Source organism: Bipolaris maydis (assembly GCF_028858645.1).
Source record: "Bipolaris maydis strain C4 unplaced genomic scaffold PSV08scaffold_8, whole genome shotgun sequence".
Lineage (NCBI taxonomy): Eukaryota > Fungi > Ascomycota > Dothideomycetes > Pleosporales > Pleosporaceae > Bipolaris > Bipolaris maydis.
The window spans coordinates 408349-426129 of record NW_027093864.1 but is presented as its reverse complement, the minus strand read 5'-3'; the positions used below and the strand labels follow the sequence as shown (position 1 = coordinate 426129).

Here is a 17781-nt window from a genome sequence, read left to right as displayed (position 1 = left end):
CCACATCATCACTCAATCCAGATGACCCGTTTCCAGCCCTGTCACTGCAATCCTGCTGTCGTATCCCTATCTACGATGCAAAAGGCTGGAAAAAATCACTTCAGTTGTCACGAATACGAACAAATCTAGATTCATGCTTCAGAGTTACACACACAGCCTGAACAAAATCCATAACTAACTTTTCCAAGCCCACTAGGGCGAGATCTACATAATTACAAAGTGGAAACAGAAATGGCGTAATATCGTTACATTCATTCCGAGTCAGTCACGCAGCCCTGACTAGCATCCTTTACAAAACGCGCGTACTTGAAGAGCGTACCCTTCTGGTACTTGAGCGCAGGCGCGGTCCACTTCTTCCTCCTCTCCGCCAGCTCCTCTTCGCTGACAGAAATGTTCAGCTCATTCGATTCAGAATCAATCGTAATTTCGTCGCCATCCTGCACAAGGCCAATAGGACCTCCCTCTTGCGCTTCGGGCACAATGTGGCCAATCAAGAAGCCGTGACTGCCACCACTGAAGCGACCATCTGTGATGAGTGCAACATCCTTTCCAAGACCAGCACCCATGATGGCAGAGCTAGGTTTCAACATCTCCGGCATACCAGGGCCGCCCTTGGGTCCTTCATATCGGATCACCACAACAGTCTTCTCGCCCTTTTTGATCTCTCCGCGCTCAAGAGCGGTGATGAAATCGTCTTCGGCATCATAGCACTTTGCCTTTCCAGTGAACTGGGTGCCCTCCTTGCCAGTGATTTTGCCTACGCAACCACCAGGAGCAAGGGTTCCCCTCAGAATCTGCAAGTGACCAGTTGATTTCAAGGGCTCGCTAAGTGGCCTGATGATCTTCTGCTCAGCAGGGAAGTCCTTGACAGTCTCGAGGTTCTCCTTCAACTTCTTGCCAGTGACCGTCATCTGGTTACCGTCAAGGAGGCCCTCTTTCAACAAGAACTTGAGAAGTGACGGCGTGCCACCAATATCGTGAATGTCGGCCATGACGTACTTGCCAGAAGGCTTCAAGTCGGCCAACAATGGAATGCGGTCACTGACGCTCTGGAAGTCGTCAATGGTGAGCTTAAGGCCAACCGAGTCGGCAATAGCAATCAAGTGAAGAACAGCGTTGGTCGAGCCACCAGTGATACTGATGACAACCATAGCGTTCTCCAGCGCCTGGCGGGTGATGATATCGCTCGGTCGGATGTCTTCCTTGAGAAGATTCTTGATGGCGCCACCTGCCGCTAGACACTCGAGCATCTTAGCCTTGGAGTTGGCGGGGTTGGATGATGAGCCAGGCAGCGACATGCCCATGGTCTCAATCGCAGTAGCCATTGTGTTTGCTGTGTACATGCCTCCGCACGCACCCTGCCCATTGCATGCATGCCTGATGATGTCAAAGCGCTGGTCCTCAGTGATCTCGCCGGTGATGAATTGACCGTATGCCTGGAAAGCGGAGACGATGTCAATCTGCTGATTTTCGAGTGTCTTTGCGCAACCGGGCTGGATAGTTCCACCGTAGACCATGAGCGAAGGCCTGTTGACACGACCCATGGCCATGATAACACCGGGCATGTTCTTGTCACAGCCGGGAATGGAGATATTTGCATCGTACCACTGACCGCCCATGACCGTCTCGATAGAGTCGGCAATAATCTCACGCGACTGCAGCGAGTAGCGCATGCCTTTTGTGCCCATGGAAATACCATCACTGACTCCAATCGTGTTAAACTGCATGCCCAGCAGCCCCGCACGCTCTACACCCTCCTTGACCTTGTTATTCAGGTCCATCAGGTGCATGTTGCAGGGATTGCCAGAGTACCACACGGACGAGATGCCGACCTGGGCCTTGTTCATGTCCTCCTCACTCATGCCCGTGGCGTACAGCATGGCCTGCGAGGCGCCCTGCGACTTGGGCTGTGTAATGTGCTTGCTGACTGAATTGAGCTCATTGTCGGCTTTGGCGGTGCGGAGTGCGGAGCTGGAGAGGGCACGTCTGGGAGCCGTCAGTGTCAGTGTAGCATTGTCAGTTGCTATGGAAAACGTACGCTGCGTGCCATTGCGGCCGCGGTGAGCACCTCGCGCGCGCAAGAAGACCTCCAAAGCGTGCGAGAGACATTATGGCTGGCGGTTCACTTTCCCAGAGTGTCGCGGCATCAATTTATCGATGCGAGCTCGGAGGACGCGGAGTCGGACGCCTCTCCGTGCGGGCGGGCAGCCAATGAGGGGCAACGTGATGATGCACCGCGCTTTGATCGTCGGCCATCCATCATCATCGTTGAGAGCTACTATTTCATCATGTGGCCGCATTGTCTTCTACAATCACTTGTACCTACGAAGGCGAACCAACGCGTGTTACGTTCTGTCTCCTGTGAATGATGCATCGTCACAGGATAGCCGTTTCAATGATGGCTATTCATCGCCAGTTTACAGCCCGCGACAGTGCCTCCGTCAATGATGCAGCAATTCACTCTGATCGAGTTGACTATACATTGCTTATGTTCCCATGATTCTCCTAAGTCTTGTTGATACACAACATTCCTTTCTCCATCAATTTTCAGCGCCCAATTGGCCAGATGAAACGCCTTTTGATCAACTACCTCATTTTTCTATCAAGCTTTGCGCAGGCTGCAAGCAACATATACACGAGCTTCAACTATGGCGCATTTTGGAGCGTGGAAGCCAATGCGAAGAAGAAGGCCGACTTTCTCGATGGTTTCAACTTGGCCAAAAACCTAACAACTGACATACCATTCGACAGTGCGCGGCTGTTCACGTGCAAAACAGCTGGAACAGTAGACGGATTAACGGAAGCATTTGACGCCGCTGTGGAATCAAGCACTAACCTCTTGCTGGGCTTCTGGATAACACCAGCACGAAGTGGGGACTCGCCTGACGAGAATGTCAAGAATGAAATGGCAGCACTCGAGAAAGGGTTCAAAAAGCATGGCCAAGCACTTTCAGACCTCGTCATTGGACTCTCCGTAGGAAGCGAGGACATCTACCGCTCCGAAGCTGGCGAGCTAGGCCTTACAGCAGAGGTTGTTGGGCAGACTGTTGCTAAAGTCAAGGAGAGTATTGCTGCGTCACCCTTTGCTGAATACATGAAAAACAAGCCCATCGGACATGTAGACACTGCCAAATATGCCGTCATAGATAACGCTGATTTCATCGGCATGACTGCTTACCCATACTGGAATAAAGACAGCATCAATACAGCAAGTGGCAGCTTTCAACATTCTCTGGAAGACGTCAAGCAGCGGGCAGGCAACAGGCCAGTTTGGATCGCAGAAATGGGCTGGCCATCAACCGATACAGAGCAACATGGTGCAGCAATTGCAGGGATTGACGAACTACAAAAGTTCTGGACCGAAGTTGGATGTTTCGTTTTTGGCAAGTATACGACCTTTTGGTATGAGCTACTAAAAGACTCTACGCCTGACCAGAAAGCCGACTGGGGCCTGATTGATACGCTTTCGCGCAAGCCTCGCATCAAAGATCTCAGCTGCGGAGTCCCAAAGCAAAGTCGTCCGGCTGCCCCTTCGGCAAATTCGCAATTTACACTGCAGTCTTCCTCAGAGTCAAACGGGTTAAGTGGCTTCAAGGCGCCCGTTCCTTCAACTACGCTACCATCATCTAAGACACAGCCAAACCTCGGAATATCGGAAGCTACTATATCCCAGGTCAATCTGAGCACGACATAAATGACTGTATTCAAAACCACGACAATAACCTCGCAGCCCATACCTCACACACCAAAGATGTGGAGCAACACGCCGTTCTCAAGTATTGCCGCAGCACAAACGATTACACAATTCATAACGATTCTACCTCCTTCCACAAGAAAGACAACTTTAGATCGATCCTTTTCATGTTTCACAACTGCTAGTATGCCATGTACGTCGTCATTCAAATCATGAAACGCATCGTGCCACTAATAAACTTTAAGTATTGCCAAGCCGATCCACTGTCAGTTCTAGTAGTCACGCTACTCTTAGTGCCACCAAGATGACTATGAACCGTGCTAACCCTACTATAACGCCTCATCTGGCCACTTCGATCGTGAAGGAAAACTGGTGTGTCACAGTCGCCGATGTTGAGCGGAACGGCCAGCCGGGCATCGTCGCAGGTGGGCCTTCCGCACCAGGTGGAGAGTGTAGCTCACCACCGACCTTTTACGGGGTTTCATATGTAACAAGTGAAGCAGTGGTCACAGAGAAGCCATCAGACGTACCTGTTGGGAGGGCATGGTGCGTTACTATGGCTGATGTTGATAGAAATGGGCAGATGCTTCCAGTTGATGCAGGTCCAGCAATGTTGGTCGATGGGTGTAACGCTCCCTCGATGTATCAGTGGAAAGGAGGGATGGCTACATGACAAACGATTCAGATTTAACTTGGGACTAAATAGCAACTTTGATATTTAAATATGTGAGCTGCACATACGACAAAAAACCAGCAAAATGATGAATGAAGGTGAAAAGTTGTATATCGACGCCACATACAAACATAATATGTACATTGACCAAGACAGTAAGCAGAAGTAGAGTAGAGTTGATATCACATACAAGCAAAACATATCATTTCCCATACATCATCCATCCTATCCCCACTCAAACCGCCTTCCAAACCTCCGCATACCGATCATTCCCGGGGTCCCGATTCCTCTCATACTCACTCCGATCCGCAATCGTCTGCGCCATGTCCTCCCCAAAAACCTCCGCAATCCACGCATACGCCAGATCCGTACCCGCCGAGATACCAGAGCTAGTCCAGATATTCCCGTCAACCACCCATCGTGCTTTAGCCACCCAATTCACATTTGGATGCAAAACCTTGACCTACACCTCCGCGTCAGCCACCTCCTCGACGACCCACGAAGAACTACCAGATAATCAAAAAAAGGGGGGGGGAACGAAGGAGGCATGACTCACATTGTTAAAAGCCCGTTTATTCGATGTAGCCCTCCGTCCATCCAGCGCCCCGGTCCTCGCCAAAATCTCACTCCCCGTACAAACCGTAAGCACCCACTTCAACTTACCCTGGCCACTCAAATCCAGCTTCTTTAGATAGTCAATGAGAGGTCCCATGCGCTCCTCGCTACCCTCGCCCCGCGATCCCATGCCACCGGGAATAAGCAGGACATCGAGATCGTCGGGTGCCGAGTCGAAAGTGTGGGTTGGCACGAGCGACTGGGATATTTGCGAGCCTTGCTGGGCGTGCAGCGTGTTGTGCGTGGAGACTGGATCGAGGGTTGCGGCGAGGATGCTGAGGGAGATGTTGTGGGTGTAGCCTAGGATGTTGAAGGCGTCGAGTGGGCCTGCGACGTCGAGGAGTTGGAAGCCGGGGAAGAGGATGAGGCCGAATTTGGAGGGGAGGGGGGTGGTCGACATTATGGTTTCGGTGCCTTAACCTTGGAACGTGGGGGTTTTCTTTTTTGCTTTTCTTTTTTGCTTTTTCTTTGGAGAATAAGAGGATTGAACTGGGAAGGGTGGGGAGAAAGAGAGATCACTGTTGATACTTCATACATCGTATTATGCATGTGACTCAATAAGTACTTTTTGTAGAGACTACTATTAGTAAGCGATGAGGCTTGGTACCCCGTGGGGGAGCGCATTAGAGCTCGTTTCCGCCCGCGGATTTATTCTAATAACTCAGATCGAGTGGAAGAAGTCAATGGAGACGTTGCTGAGCATGATCACGGCATGGAAGTTGTCATAAAAGGCGTCATATTACAAAACGATTGAATGTACAACATTCTTACGACTGTCACCAACTACACGACACCATTCATATGCACACCCTGCTCTTCCTGCTGTTGTATCGTAAGCATCCGTCTGGCCCTATCAATCCTCTGTTTGGTAAGAATGTAGCTCTTCGGAATATCACCCTGTTGTATCATCTGCGCCTGCACTGCGCCAACGTCTTGTCCACCAATCTCTGCGAGCACCATGTCCACGATTGCCTTTCCACACAGTGTACCGTTTGGCATGCCATGGCCAGTATAACCACCGCAAAGCCACAAGCCATCTCTGTCCGGGACCTTTCCAACCCATGGGTGATTGTCACGGGAGTAGCCCATGATACCAGTCCATTGAGCAGCAGCCTTCAATTCTTTGAGACCTTCAGTCTTACCGTCAAGTTCGAGTACCTTGAGCAGAGCGCCTCGAAGATAGGCAGCAGATCCCTCGTCGATGATGCTGTCGTCCGAGATGCCTAGACTTGGGTAGTTTCCAGCTCCGCGGCCGCCACCAAACATGAGGTGACCGGCGGGGTTTGGCACACCCTCGAATGGTCTCTGGATAAGGTAGTCGTCGCTATGAGCAGGCTGACCGAGCGCAGCAACCATACCGTAGGAGTTTGGGAGGAGTGTCGACCCCTCTGGTGGGAACAAGGCGGACATCTCACCACGGCATGGAACGATAAGATCTGCAAAGTGGGGCAGGAGAGCTGAGGTGTAGCCATTTGTTGCGAGAATGACTGTCTTGCTGCTGATGGTACCGCGAGGTGTGTGTAGTGTATGTTTACCCTCAGAAGTCGTAACGTTTGTAACGGGGGTCTTGGTCTGGAGATTTACTCGGCCGTCTTGCACGAGCTTTTGTAGAATGAATGTGACCAGCTTGTATGGCCACAAGCTCGCTGCTCCCTCACTCAACGTCGCTGCTAGGCAGTCAGGCGAGACGCGATGCTTCTTGAGCTCCTCCTTGTCCTTGATCACTGTTACCTTTGCCGCTATCTCGGGCGCAACGTTGCGGAGATGCCGAAGCTCATTCTCAACCTCCTTTAGTGCCGCTTGATTCCAAAAAGTCCGACAGCCGGTCACGTCTCGCCATTCACATGGTACACTGTTATTCTGTATGTAGGATCGCACTGCAGCGACGTTCTTAAGTTCGAATCTGGCCACATCGCTAGATCTGTCGAATAAGAGGGGTTGACAGTGTCCACCGTTCTATAACTGGTTGTCAGCATGGATCCTGCAATCCTGCGTCAGATAACCCCAGGTCAGGCGTGTTCGAAATGCCGTGCACATGCGTATGCAATCACCCTAAGGACTTACCCTACCAGTAGCACCCCAACACGCCTCTCTCGCCTCAAGTATTACGATGCTCTTGCCATTGGCCCTTTCATCCTCAGCAAGGTATCTGGCCGCACTTGCACCCGTAATACCAGACCCCACAATAACGATGTCAGCCTCGGCAGGCAAGTTTTCCGTTGTGCGATGGCCGATAAGATATTCGTTTGGCTCGCTATGCCAGAAGGAGTCGGACGACGTGGGCGTCGGAAGGGTAGCGCGTTCCTGTCTCATGATGCGAAAGTAGATGGATGTATGTGGATAAAGTTGGAGAATTGTGGACTCGTAGTGGATTGAATAGAGTTCTTATATGCGTGCTTCTCTCCTTTACTCTTGAAAGACAATCCCCTGTGGTGACGAATCTTATCCCGAGGGCTCGGAATATGTTTGTTGTACCGACGCCTTTGGACTTCGTGGCGGCGTGGCGGAGGGGTAGTGGATCGTTGTTCGGAATACCAACTTAGGCTATCTACAAGATCATCCTGTTGCTCCGATAGCAGGACACACCGGGCGCTAATCGCTATAAGGCGCATCAAGAGTCGGAATCATCATTACAAATTGCTGGGAGTGTCGAACCAGTATAGGACAGTAAGACATGAAGGTACTCAAGAGGTTGGGTAATGTACAGAGGGGCAATTCAATCATGGTGCTTGAGTCATGACAGCCGACAGCTGGAGCATGCGCCGCGAGTCAGTACGTATGGCTGATTACGTAAACTGGGAGCGAGTCTACAATCAAAACCGCACAAGTTACCGCCACAGTAGTAAGACTGGAGGCGAGCTGGAGTTTCACGTAAGTATAGCTCTATACTTATATCATAGTCTGAGCAAGGAGGCTCCGATTTATTATGGGTTTACAAATTAGACTTATCTTACACTAATCCATATCGAAAAGAAAAGTATACCAATTTAACGTTGGTAAGCAGTATTCACCCATGCGATAGGAGGGATGGAAATGTTGAGGATAAGAGTATGAATTGGAACACCATGATCAAATTTGAGAAAGAGACATATCCGAGGTTTATCGCATTCGTTAGTCTGATAAGCGCTAGTTGTTCCTTCGCCCCTTGATGCGCATATGAATTGCTGAATCATAGACGAGCAAAAAAAAACGGGAGTATAAGTCCCTTCATTCTCTACCACCCTTGCTCATCTCTAACTCTGGAAGCAGACACCGCCGTTATTTCCGAGGCTCGAGCAGCAGCCGCTGAATCGACTCTGGCGTATTTGAAAGTTTCCTCCACTTGGGAAGACGCAATTGCCGGTTGAGTTGTCAAAGTCCGCTCGTTCCCGAGCTTGCTTCCAGCAATTTTCTCTAGATATAGCTGGGAGAGATCCTGATCCAACGCAATAACAGTTGTGGGTTGCCTAGACGCCGGAAATCCGTTAGCTGGGAAGATTTTTATGGATTTTTTTTTTTGAGAAGACGAGGACAAGATGTACGGAGACTGTGCTCGCGAGGAACAGAATGCTGGCTGCGAGACTGAACTTCATGATGGATTCGATTGTCGAAGGGCGGTATATGCAGCAGTGAAGCGAACGTTTATCACCGAACAGATTATTAACGCAGTAAAATGAAAAAAAGTGCCATGTAGCAAATTGAATAGCCTAATATATACAGAAAAACGTCCAACACTAAACTACCTATATCCCCTATTCACACGGTACTAGACACAAGCCGGAGGATTGCAACCAAGTCAAACGGCGCGCTTTGAGGAAATTTCACCGAATCTTAATTAACTTGGCTATCTTACACGACTACGTTCTATTTAGGACAGTAAATGAAAAACGAAAATAAGAAACTAATATGACGAGAGCTAATAAGAATGCGGTAATACATTGCCCGAGCCAGCTCAAACACGAATAATATTCCCCCCCGTGCCGTAGTAGCGTCAGTCATCAGACCATTTCTAGGCCCACCGTCTACTTGCGTCGTTGGAGGAAGTCCTTGGCCGAAGCAGTGACGGAATATCCGTTGAAAAGCCAGTCGTTTGAGTGCCGGCCCCGCCATGGGTCGCTACCGCTAGTGGTTCGCCTGCCTGTATCCTGGATAGTTGGTCTGGTACTCTGTCCTGATGTAGCTGCTGGACTTGGCGAAGTGGTAGAGCTGGCGGTAGATGCATGTCGTGAGTGTGATGGCATGGCCATAGGCGGCGACTTTGGTCGCTTGTCTGATGGGGCACCGCGAGAGCGACTTCGTGAACGGCCGCGAATTCGCGCTGTGATGGCACCGAAGAAGGACTCTTCGGTTGGAGATGTTGCCATGCGAGATGTTGGTGATGCTGGGGAATATGGTGGAGAGATTTGGCCCGATGATGATGATTGTGACTTTTGCGAATCGACTGTGTTTGTGCGGATGGGAAGGGGCATGGTTTGAGTGGGTGAGGCCATGCTGGCCACCCCTGTGTTCGAGAATGTCATAGTAGAGGGATACAAGCAGTGATGTTTATATTCAAGGTTATGAATCAGCCAAATGTTGGCACAGACAAATAAGATGACTGCAGAAGATGAGTGTGAGGCTCAACACCTGGCCGTCGGCTGGATTTATAACCCGCCCTATAGCCCGCTGCTCAGTCCTTGTCCTGTGAGTCCTTATTGCCGCTTGGCTTGGCGCATATCGCAGCTCTGTCGAGGTGACGGTGACGCTTTGCGTCCTCAAGTCGTTGCACCCAATCAGAGAGCACGCATAGTGCGCGGGGCAGTCGAATCGCCATGTTCCTTTGGAAAGCTCACCGACTCCCCACCTTTGAGCATCGGTCTGGAGGCCCACAGTCGCACTGCAAAGCCAACACATCTAGACAAAGTGCCAGGGCGTCGCGGGGGTGCCATTGTGCCATTCCGATATAAGGCTTAGCGGCACGTCAATCACTGCACATGGGATGCGACGGAACCACGATTTAGGGTCACCGGTTTTCAGGGATGCGCCCAGACTGTCCCACCACCATGGTTCCAAGTGTCCTTGGTGGCTATTGAAATTCATCTGCGCGGCTTGTTGCGTATGGATACTCGGCAAGAGCGAGATTGTCCAACAACGTGTTACCAATTGTTGCCGCGGTCTGTCACAAGCACCCAGAGTCCTGCAGGAATCTGCCGTGCCGTGTCCTCGAGGACTATCAGCGGATGCGCCTCAACATGCAAGTCGAGGGGATCAGGCGTGCCGGTACCAAAACATGCTCTCGAGTACCAAGCAATTTCCATCGGACCCGGCCACATCCTCAGCTCTGGCCCTCAATCTTGGTTCTCATACAACGCCTACAACATCTGGGTCAACAGTGGCCATGGCGCGATACCCCCGCATTCTGCGACTTGTCTGCATCCACGACATCGGCCAGACCGACGTCTGATGGTTTCGCAGCAGAGGCATGGCGCCGCACAAGTGCCAAGATCTGCACAATCAAGCCAGCAGACACCCACACGAAACCACCATGCAACTTTATCTTGCAATGTCCAATGTGATGTGAATGGCGTCTGGGGGTGTCAAGGCAGCCATGGTTTCCCCGGTCCTAGCTTCCACGTAACCACAAAAACATGCTCATATTGCATCGTGTGCATGCTGGGAAGGATAGACTCTTGACCATGAATGACTGTGCACAGTAGGCGCAAAAAAATACGCAGGGGTCTGGAAAGCGAGGAAGGGTTGCGGTGCCTTGGTTGTCCTCGCTTCCTTCCCCGGAGCAAAAAAGTCATAACGTTGCAATCGAGAGAAGGATGTTATGCATCCTCCGGGAGTCTACTTATCTGTTAGTGAGAAGTCCGAATCGAACGCTGTGTGGCTAGGAAACCGTACCGAACCCGGGCCAATTGCTTGGAAGGCAATTATCCTACCGTTGGACCAAGAATGCTTGATGGAAGTTTGCCAGGTATCATAATATATATAATGCAACAAACTTGCCGTCACGGTATCGCAAGGTGGTCTTCATCTCAGTCTTGGCGCACACGGTTGACTCCTTCGTAGTAGCATCGAACAATCAGGCTAGTACAAGCTCCTTCATCCGCAACCCTCAACTCCACGTCGATGTCATGTTTCTTCAAAAAAAAATCTATTCAATCTTTGTTTCTATGTATTATGCATCACCTAGAGGGTGTGGGTATAGGCTACAATCAAGAATTGCGTCAGGCTGATATCGTGATACAACTCACTAAACAAAATTCAATATTCACACTCGAGTCCTTGCGACAAAATCAGACCAAGCAAATATCTCTTCCAGAGATGCCAAGCCCTTCAACGCCCATGCAATGCGTAAATGATGCAAATTCGTATTTTCCATAGAACAATCAAATCCCCCATAAAGAGCTCACCATCCATACCGATTACCCGCCTCCCTCTTATTCCGGTGACTAGCAGCAAAATGATCCTCGAGTGCATCTTTCTGCGTAGTCGCAACGTTAACCAGACTGCGCAGACTGTTCTTTCCAGTACCAGAAATGGACTTGAGCGGGTTGTGCGATACTGCCTCGCCCTGCTGTCGCAGCCGTTCGTTGTGTGCGTACTCCTCGTCGGTATTGAATTCGACTATCTTTGCGCCTGAGAAGTCCGGTCCACCACGGCCCTTTTTGCCGAATAATTGGCGCCGTTCGGCTTCCGAGAGATTGAGCTCTGAGGCAATGTTTGTGAGGCCGTTACCAGTGGGGGTGTTGGCGGACGGTGCTGCATACTGAGTGGTGTAATTGGTCGAGTGTCCGTCAAAGGCCGCATCGGGCACAGGCGCATCCTCGTCCTGTTCCGCCCCGTACAACAGTGGTTGGTATTCTCCATCAGATGGTGTCGTGGTTGTAGGCTCTGCACCGCCTGATACGCCGAAAAGGGAGACTTTTGGCTTTTGCGGTTTTGTTTCTACAACAGATGGTTGTGGTGTCGATACTGTTATGCTTGTTGGACCAGCTGCCTCAGTTGACGCAAGCGCTGGGCGAGGCGCTACTGGTTTCTTCTTCTTTCCTTTGCCCACAGACATGGGCACGAAACGCGGCGCCGCAGGCTTCGGTGCTTGTTGCGGCTCCGCCTCCACTTTTGTGTCTTGCGCTGGCAACGCTGGTTTGACATCAGGCTTTGCCTGTGACTTTGGAGGCGGCAGATTCAGCATGGCCCTAAAGTCGTCCTTGTTCATCGGCTCCTTTTTGATTGGATTCCCAGTCTCGTCGTACTCTTCGGTATCCGCTCTTGGCTCCCGTTTAAAGGCAGGCTCAGCGCCAGTCTTTAAGCTGATGCCAGACGCAAGCCCTTTGCCGAGCCCTCTGCTCCCAGCTTTTGCGCCCTCGGCTGCTGCGATGGCATTCAGATTAGGCTTCTTTGGCGCAGGTAGCATCGCATTGAAACCGGCAAACGATGAGCCTCCTCCCAGGCGCGGCTTTTTCGCAGGCGGCGCGTCTCCCTGAATATCATCCTTGTCCTGTCGCGACTGCGATGCGCCTGGGAGATTGACTTTGATTCGTCCTGGGTTGGAGCGGTCGACGACTTTCTGAAAGGCGGGTTTCGAGGCGGGCTTGGCGGCGACTTGGGGCGCAGAGGGTGCCTCGCTGTCGGATTCCGAGTCGGAGTAACCAGCGAGGAGGTTCATGGTGGTGGAAGGGTCTTGGCGTGGGGTGAAGGTTGAGAGAGGGCTGTGGTCGGAAAGTTTACAGGACGATGAGATCACATCGGCGCGTCAACGGGTGCAGCAGCCAAGCCCAACCAGGGTCCAGGTACACATGCACATGCACTTCCCCACAGCCTCCACTTCTGCATCTCTGCCCATGGGCGTTTTATGATTCCCGTCAGCTGGTCTGAGCATACATAGCTTTCGATTCTGAGATGTTGATACCTTTACCCTGACCCTGCAACCATGTCCCTCCTCCAAAATGAAGAGTAAGCGGCCGCTCTCTTCGCGTCGCACTCCCAGATGACTGACGCATGTAGTTTCGTGCTGTACCAGCTTCGCACTGCCTACTTGGGCTCCATCAAGGACGGCGTGGGTGAGCGCCTGATCAATGTCGACTCGAGTGTTCTGAACAACCCAGCATTCCGTGCCGCTGGCTGGGTGCCCAATGCCTCCGACATCAAGCGCACCTACTCTCCACCGATTCCCACCGCCATCACCTCCGAGTACTTTCAGGCCCCGCGTTCGGCTGGCCTGAAGCCGCCCGATGGTTTCGGAGACGATGAAGAAGAGGGCGGCATGGTCACGGGAGCTGGAAGCAACGACACTGTGGGGCCAACCTTGAATGCGAAGCGCAGACGACGCAAGGAGCAGCTGGAGGAGGATGACAGTAGCGACCTTAGCGATGAGAGCGATGACGAGGATGACGCGCAAAGGTAGGCCAATATCCTGCGCTGCGACCTACAAACTGATGAAGCCCCAGACCAGCCAACCTGATCAAGTTCACCAAGATGCCCCTCCGCACCCGTTCTGGCTCGTCACCCATGCGTGGTTCAGCACTGCGCAACGAGCTTGCAGAAGCCGGAGAAGGGCCTTCACTTATGATTACTTCACCGTCGCGTCCGCCTGAGGAGATTCCACGTAGATCATCTTTGCCCACAGTCGAGTCGTCTAAAGGAAGGGCTAGGAGAGATACCATTACCAGCAGCGAAATGTCGTCAGAAAACGAGTTCGACAACTCATCCTTCAGGAAGAGACGAGTTAAGCCTCGAAAGGCTGCCAATGCAAACCATTCGCTTTCACAACGGAAAGATGAGTATCAAGGAGAGGCTACCGGTTCGCGCGGTCGTTTGGAAGCGCTGGACGAAGGCGACGAGTCTGATGATTCTTTGACATCTGAATTTTCTGGTTCTAATAGCAGTGCCTCCTTCATAGGTGTAGCCGGCGACCCTCTAGACTCTTCCCCTGCAGGCGGCGACCTTCCCACCATGCCTGGCTTGACACCTTTTCAAAACATGTCTCCCAAGAAGAAGAAGAACGAGCCAGTTCAGCCGACGCTCCAGGCCTTGCCTCCACCACGACCAATTAGTTTTGTGCTGCCCGTGAGTGCCCTGACCCAAGCAATTCGAGCCAAGGAGCAGAAACCGTCTGATCCCCTGCAACGTTTCGCTATGTGGAATGCTGCTAGTGAGGCTCAGCAAAACCCATTGTTCATCAAACTATACTGTCCATTCTCTTCAAAACCATCAAAGCCCATGGAGCTGCTGATTAGGAAGTTCAACGACAAAGGGGAGGGACCTACGGTGGCAGAGGCTATTGGATATGCGTTGCACCGCTACCAGGAAGAGAAGCTGGAACCGCCGTTGACAGCCGAACAGCTAAATGTCAACTGCTGGGTCATGCGCATGTATGACGATGGCGAGGTCGACGACGAATTCCCGCCGTTGACGAGGAACAAGCCACTGAAAGACTTTGCATCCAATAACGCTCGCGGTATGCGACCTCGTGCGAGGGACAAGCCTTGGGATGAGTTTGCGCTCGTTGCAGCGACACAGCGGGAGTTTGGCGAAAACGAGAAGCTTACGCCCATCTACAGTCAAGAAGCTGCCAGTGCTGTTGTATCGCAAGGCGATGGTGCCGACGGCCAGGAAGAGAGCGAGGAGAAGAAACCTGTAAAGCCCATGCCCAGCCGAGCGAAGAGCTTCCGAAATCCAATCACTGGCCCGTCTTTTGCACCAACGGCGACCCGTAAAGATACGAGTAACTTGGCAGATGTTCCAAAGGTGGCGCCATCGCATGCTGCCAGTCGCACTGGTGCCCCGAGGACGGTCAACATCCATTTCATCGATGAGAATTTCAACACCAAACACTTTTCATTGCCATGCACAACCGATACATATATCGCTGATCTATTCGACCAAGTATGTCACGATCTCCAGCTCGAAAAGGGCCTTTACATCCTCAAAGTAAGCGGCAGCACCACTGTAGCACCACCCGACCGCACCGTAGAAGCCCTAGACACACGCATGGATCTGGATCTCGTGCGCCGCCGCTTCGTAGGCGACGGCGTTTTCGGACTCTCAGGCTCCCCCGGGTCTTCGTCCCCCAACGCACCCCTCATCATCAGCACAGGAGGCGCCCCCAAGAAGACCAAAAAAGGCGACCGCACCCACGCCGCCGTCTCCGGCACAGGTCTCCTGCATCCCCTCGCCCGAACCGGCGACTCAGGGGCCCTTGCCCTCTCAACAACAAACTACTACCGCCGCTACGCCGTCCTCCGCAAGCAACCCATGTCCTTTGCCTCCTCCACCTCGCGCATCATCGCCCTCGACAACGAATACATCCACATCATGCCCGGCGAATCCAAAACCGGTGCCCGCGGCGGTTTCGGCGTCGAAACCCAGGGTAAAACTACTACCGTCCATTTTAGCAGCGTGGTGGGCAGCAAGGTGTCTAAGAAACACCCAAAAATGTTCAGGGTCATTGTGTTCAAGGAGAGGGAGACGAAGCGGTATGATTTTGAAGCGCAGAGCGTCGATGAAGCGGTCGAGATTGTGCGTGAGATTAAGAAGGGGGTTGAGCGGTTTCAGGAAGGGATTGTATAGGCCGGTGAGATGAGAATTTTTTGGGGTTGAAATTTGTTTGGTTTTGTTTGCTGCTCTTTCTTTTTTTTATAAAAAGTTGGGTATAGACGGTGGCAAGCTTTTTGTAAGGGGGAGCAGCTGATGTGATGATGATATTGGCGCGGCTATCTCTTTGGTGGGGTTGGTGTTTGGGACATTGCTAGCATTTATTCCAAAGTTACGAGAGATACCAAGGATTATGTAGATTCCTGTCTTTTTTCGTGTCTTGGACATTACAGACAGCAAGAAAAAAAGTATACAAAAGCACGATTTGTCAAAAAAAAAGATGTCAGTTCTTCTCGGACTAAAAAGTAATACGAAAGGTTAAGAGTTTATATTAACATCAACCTCGAAAAATATGTACACAAAATAGGGTTGTGATATAGACAGCATCGTTTCAACGCTTCCAATAAAAAGTGCGATTAAATCTCACACTTGATTCTACCTCCCAAAGTTGAACTCATCAGCACCATTCTTCCACTTTTCGAAAATCGCAACAGGAAACTGCTCAGCAAGGTGCTCGTAACCCACCGGCCCCGGATGAAGATAGTCACCACTATCATACTGGGGCGCGAGCTGACTGGGGATTTTAGGATCAGCAAGAAACTTGTCGAAATCAACAACGGCATCGAAGACGCCGCTGGTGCGGATAAACTCGTTGATACGCTGCCTTGTCTTTTCGCGCTCGGGGTTCGAGTAAGGCTGGCCGGTGAAGTTGGAAGGGGCGCTGAAGGGTGTGATGGTTGCGCCAAAGACGGGGATTCCGTGGGCGTGGATGAGGCTGACCATTTGCTTGTATGCTTGAATGAGGGAGGTGTAGATTTGGTTTTGAACGTCGGGGGTGGGAGGTGCACTGCCAATGTCGTTTACGCCCTCGAAGATCATGGCGTACTTGACGCCTGGGTGGGCCAAGATGTCGCGGTCGACACGACCAAAGGCATTTGGACCGAGGCCATCTGCGAGAATACGGTTTCCTCCTGCGGCGAGGTTGCCGATGGAGATGGGCTTTGTGGCTGGGCTCTTCTGGAGGCGGGCGAGGAGGAGGTTTGGCCATCGGTCGTTCTTGTTGGTGGTGGAGCCACGGCCGTCCGTAATACTATCACCAATGATCAGGAGAGAGCCGACGTTTTGTGGGACCCAGGCTTCGATCGACGAAATAAAATACCAGTGTGCTGCTGACTGGGTCGCTGGGTTAGTAATGGCAAGACTGGGTGCACTGACGGCGTTGCCGAATTGCCACCAGCTGGTTGTTCGGGATCCTGGATGGCTGGTGATGCTGTTTGTCGTCTGACCAGCTGCGAGATACATGGTCACGGTGATGACTTGTTGTGCCTTGATTGGGAAGTTGATGGGATCCGATACGGCAAGTGCGCCGTTGGGGACACTGATTCCATCTTCACCACCAAAGGTAACCTTTTGAAGTGTCTGGGGCTGGATGTCGTAGATACCAGCGGTCTGGTTTGCGGGAAGTGCAATGGTAACGGCAGTGATGGGGAGGTTGGAGCCACCAAAGACGTTTGTGAACTTCAGGCGGATCTGATTGGCGTCGGTGGTCACGTAGAGCGTCTGACGAACGGTACTATTGACGAAGACGGCGCCAGTTTGGTTCTGTGTGAGCTGGGTTAGACTGGTATTCACAACCACAGACGACAAAGTGTACGTACAAAAGGCGCTGGTGGTAGATTTGCTGGCTCAGTGAGCTGGGGCATCGTCGCAAATGCATCGACCCAGTGGCCGCCCGAAGGATTGGGACGGATGCTAGGCTTGTTATTTTGTCTACTGTCGATTGCATCGCAGTGAACGGATACTGCAGCGCTCGCAAGGAGCACTGCCAGCCTTGAGAAGATCATCTTGACTTGATCACTCTGTAATCGACAACAGTAAAGAACAACGATCGTACAAGCAGATCCAGGAGCCGGGACACAAGCATATTTAATACTTGACGGGAACACCTAAATTACGGAGGTCTGGGGGAACCCAGGGAGCTAGACAGGCATATTAGGTTAGCGCACGAACCGATCTACGGCCTGTTCCTGAATAGGCATACGTGCGGACGTCAGACTGTGGGGTTTGGCGGAGAGAGCGGATAAATTGGAGAGGCCGAAGAAAGTTGGTTGGTGGGCAGGAAGCTCTTTACCCATCGGTTGCAAACCGCGTAAACTATACAGTCGGCCATGGCTTGCAGGATCTTTAAGACTCGGGTATAATTATTCCGTCAGTACAAGTAGATGAGAAGAAGGCTGAA

At 51.7% G+C, this 17781-nt stretch overlaps 8 protein-coding genes across 8 annotated transcripts; 2 read left to right on the top strand and 6 right to left on the bottom strand.

The window, feature by feature from the left end:
* Positions 1-146: 146 nt before the first annotated feature.
* On the bottom strand, positions 147-2119 carry PSV08DRAFT_224260 (dihydroxy-acid/6-phosphogluconate dehydratase). Its single transcript, XM_014223000.2, has 2 exons — positions 2039-2119; positions 147-1986 (listed from the first exon to the last, which is right to left on the bottom strand). Exons 1-2 carry the CDS (start codon positions 2107-2109, stop codon positions 252-254), a joined length of 1806 nt encoding a protein of 601 aa, XP_014078475.1. The 5' UTR covers positions 2110-2119; the 3' UTR covers positions 147-251.
* Positions 2120-2566: 447 nt separating this feature from the next.
* On the top strand, positions 2567-4367 carry PSV08DRAFT_402263 (glycoside hydrolase; the record flags this gene model as incomplete). The annotated part of the gene is made up of 3 exons (XM_014222998.2): positions 2567-3673; positions 3731-3887; positions 3940-4367. The coding sequence occupies 3 exons, from the start codon at positions 2567-2569 to the stop codon at positions 4365-4367; spliced, it is 1692 nt and encodes a 563-aa protein (XP_014078473.2).
* A 235-nt stretch (positions 4368-4602) lies between these two features.
* On the bottom strand, positions 4603-5508 carry PSV08DRAFT_410092 (class I glutamine amidotransferase-like protein; the record flags this gene model as incomplete). The annotated part of the gene is made up of 2 exons (XM_014222997.1): positions 4924-5508; positions 4603-4830 (listed from the first exon to the last, which is right to left on the bottom strand). Exons 1-2 carry the CDS (start codon positions 5380-5382, stop codon positions 4603-4605), a joined length of 687 nt encoding a protein of 228 aa, XP_014078472.1. The 5' UTR covers positions 5383-5508.
* A 196-nt stretch (positions 5509-5704) lies between these two features.
* Positions 5705-7666, bottom strand: PSV08DRAFT_410091 (FAD dependent oxidoreductase-domain-containing protein). The gene is made up of 2 exons (XM_014222996.1): positions 7047-7666; positions 5705-6938 (listed from the first exon to the last, which is right to left on the bottom strand). The coding sequence occupies exons 1-2, from the start codon at positions 7293-7295 to the stop codon at positions 5766-5768; spliced, it is 1422 nt and encodes a 473-aa protein (XP_014078471.1). The 5' UTR covers positions 7296-7666; the 3' UTR covers positions 5705-5765.
* Positions 7667-8983: 1317 nt separating this feature from the next.
* Positions 8984-9451, bottom strand: PSV08DRAFT_247867 (uncharacterized protein; the record flags this gene model as incomplete). Its single annotated transcript, XM_014222995.1, has 1 exon — positions 8984-9451. The coding sequence occupies one exon, from the start codon at positions 9449-9451 to the stop codon at positions 8984-8986; it is 468 nt and encodes a 155-aa protein (XP_014078470.1).
* Positions 9452-11086: 1635 nt separating this feature from the next.
* On the bottom strand, positions 11087-12498 carry PSV08DRAFT_302525 (mitotic checkpoint regulator, MAD2B-interacting-domain-containing protein). Its single transcript, XM_014222994.2, has one exon. The coding sequence runs from the start codon at positions 12361-12363 to the stop codon at positions 11356-11358; it is 1008 nt and encodes a 335-aa protein (XP_014078469.2). The 5' UTR covers positions 12364-12498; the 3' UTR covers positions 11087-11355.
* Positions 12499-12879: 381 nt separating this feature from the next.
* PSV08DRAFT_203520 (stress-activated map kinase interacting protein 1-domain-containing protein) lies at positions 12880-15866 on the top strand (the record flags this gene model as incomplete). Its single annotated transcript, XM_014222993.1, has 3 exons — positions 12880-12902; positions 12954-13349; positions 13397-15866. The coding sequence occupies 3 exons, from the start codon at positions 12880-12882 to the stop codon at positions 15516-15518; spliced, it is 2541 nt and encodes an 846-aa protein (XP_014078468.1). The 3' UTR covers positions 15519-15866.
* PSV08DRAFT_410088 (SGNH hydrolase-type esterase domain-containing protein) lies at positions 15835-17677 on the bottom strand (the record flags this gene model as incomplete). The annotated part of the gene is made up of 3 exons (XM_014222992.2): positions 15835-17144; positions 17201-17312; positions 17553-17677. 3 exons carry the CDS (start codon positions 17675-17677, stop codon positions 15978-15980), a joined length of 1404 nt encoding a protein of 467 aa, XP_014078467.2. The 3' UTR covers positions 15835-15977.
* Between the last annotated feature and the right edge of the window lie 104 nt (positions 17678-17781).

What these genes read in the sequence shown, in the direction of transcription:
- PSV08DRAFT_224260 (XM_014223000.2), bottom strand. Translation starts at nt 2,109, where the DNA reads ATGTCTCTCGCACGCTTTGGAGGTCTTCTTGCGCGCGCGAGGTGCTCA. An exon ending in CGGCCGCAATGGCACGCAGC is followed by an intron (nt 1,987 to 2,038) that starts GTACGTTTTCCA and finishes GACGGCTCCCAG; the next exon opens with ACGTGCCCTCTCCAGCTCCG.
- PSV08DRAFT_410091 (XM_014222996.1), bottom strand. Translation starts at nt 7,295, where the DNA reads ATGAGACAGGAACGCGCTACCCTTCCGACGCCCACGTCGTCCGACTCC. An exon ending in GTTGGGGTGCTACTGGTAGG is followed by an intron (nt 6,939 to 7,046) that starts GTAAGTCCTTAG and finishes AACCAGTTATAG; the next exon opens with AACGGTGGACACTGTCAACC.
- PSV08DRAFT_302525 (XM_014222994.2), bottom strand. Translation starts at nt 12,363, where the DNA reads ATGCTACCTGCGCCAAAGAAGCCTAATCTGAATGCCATCGCAGCAGCC.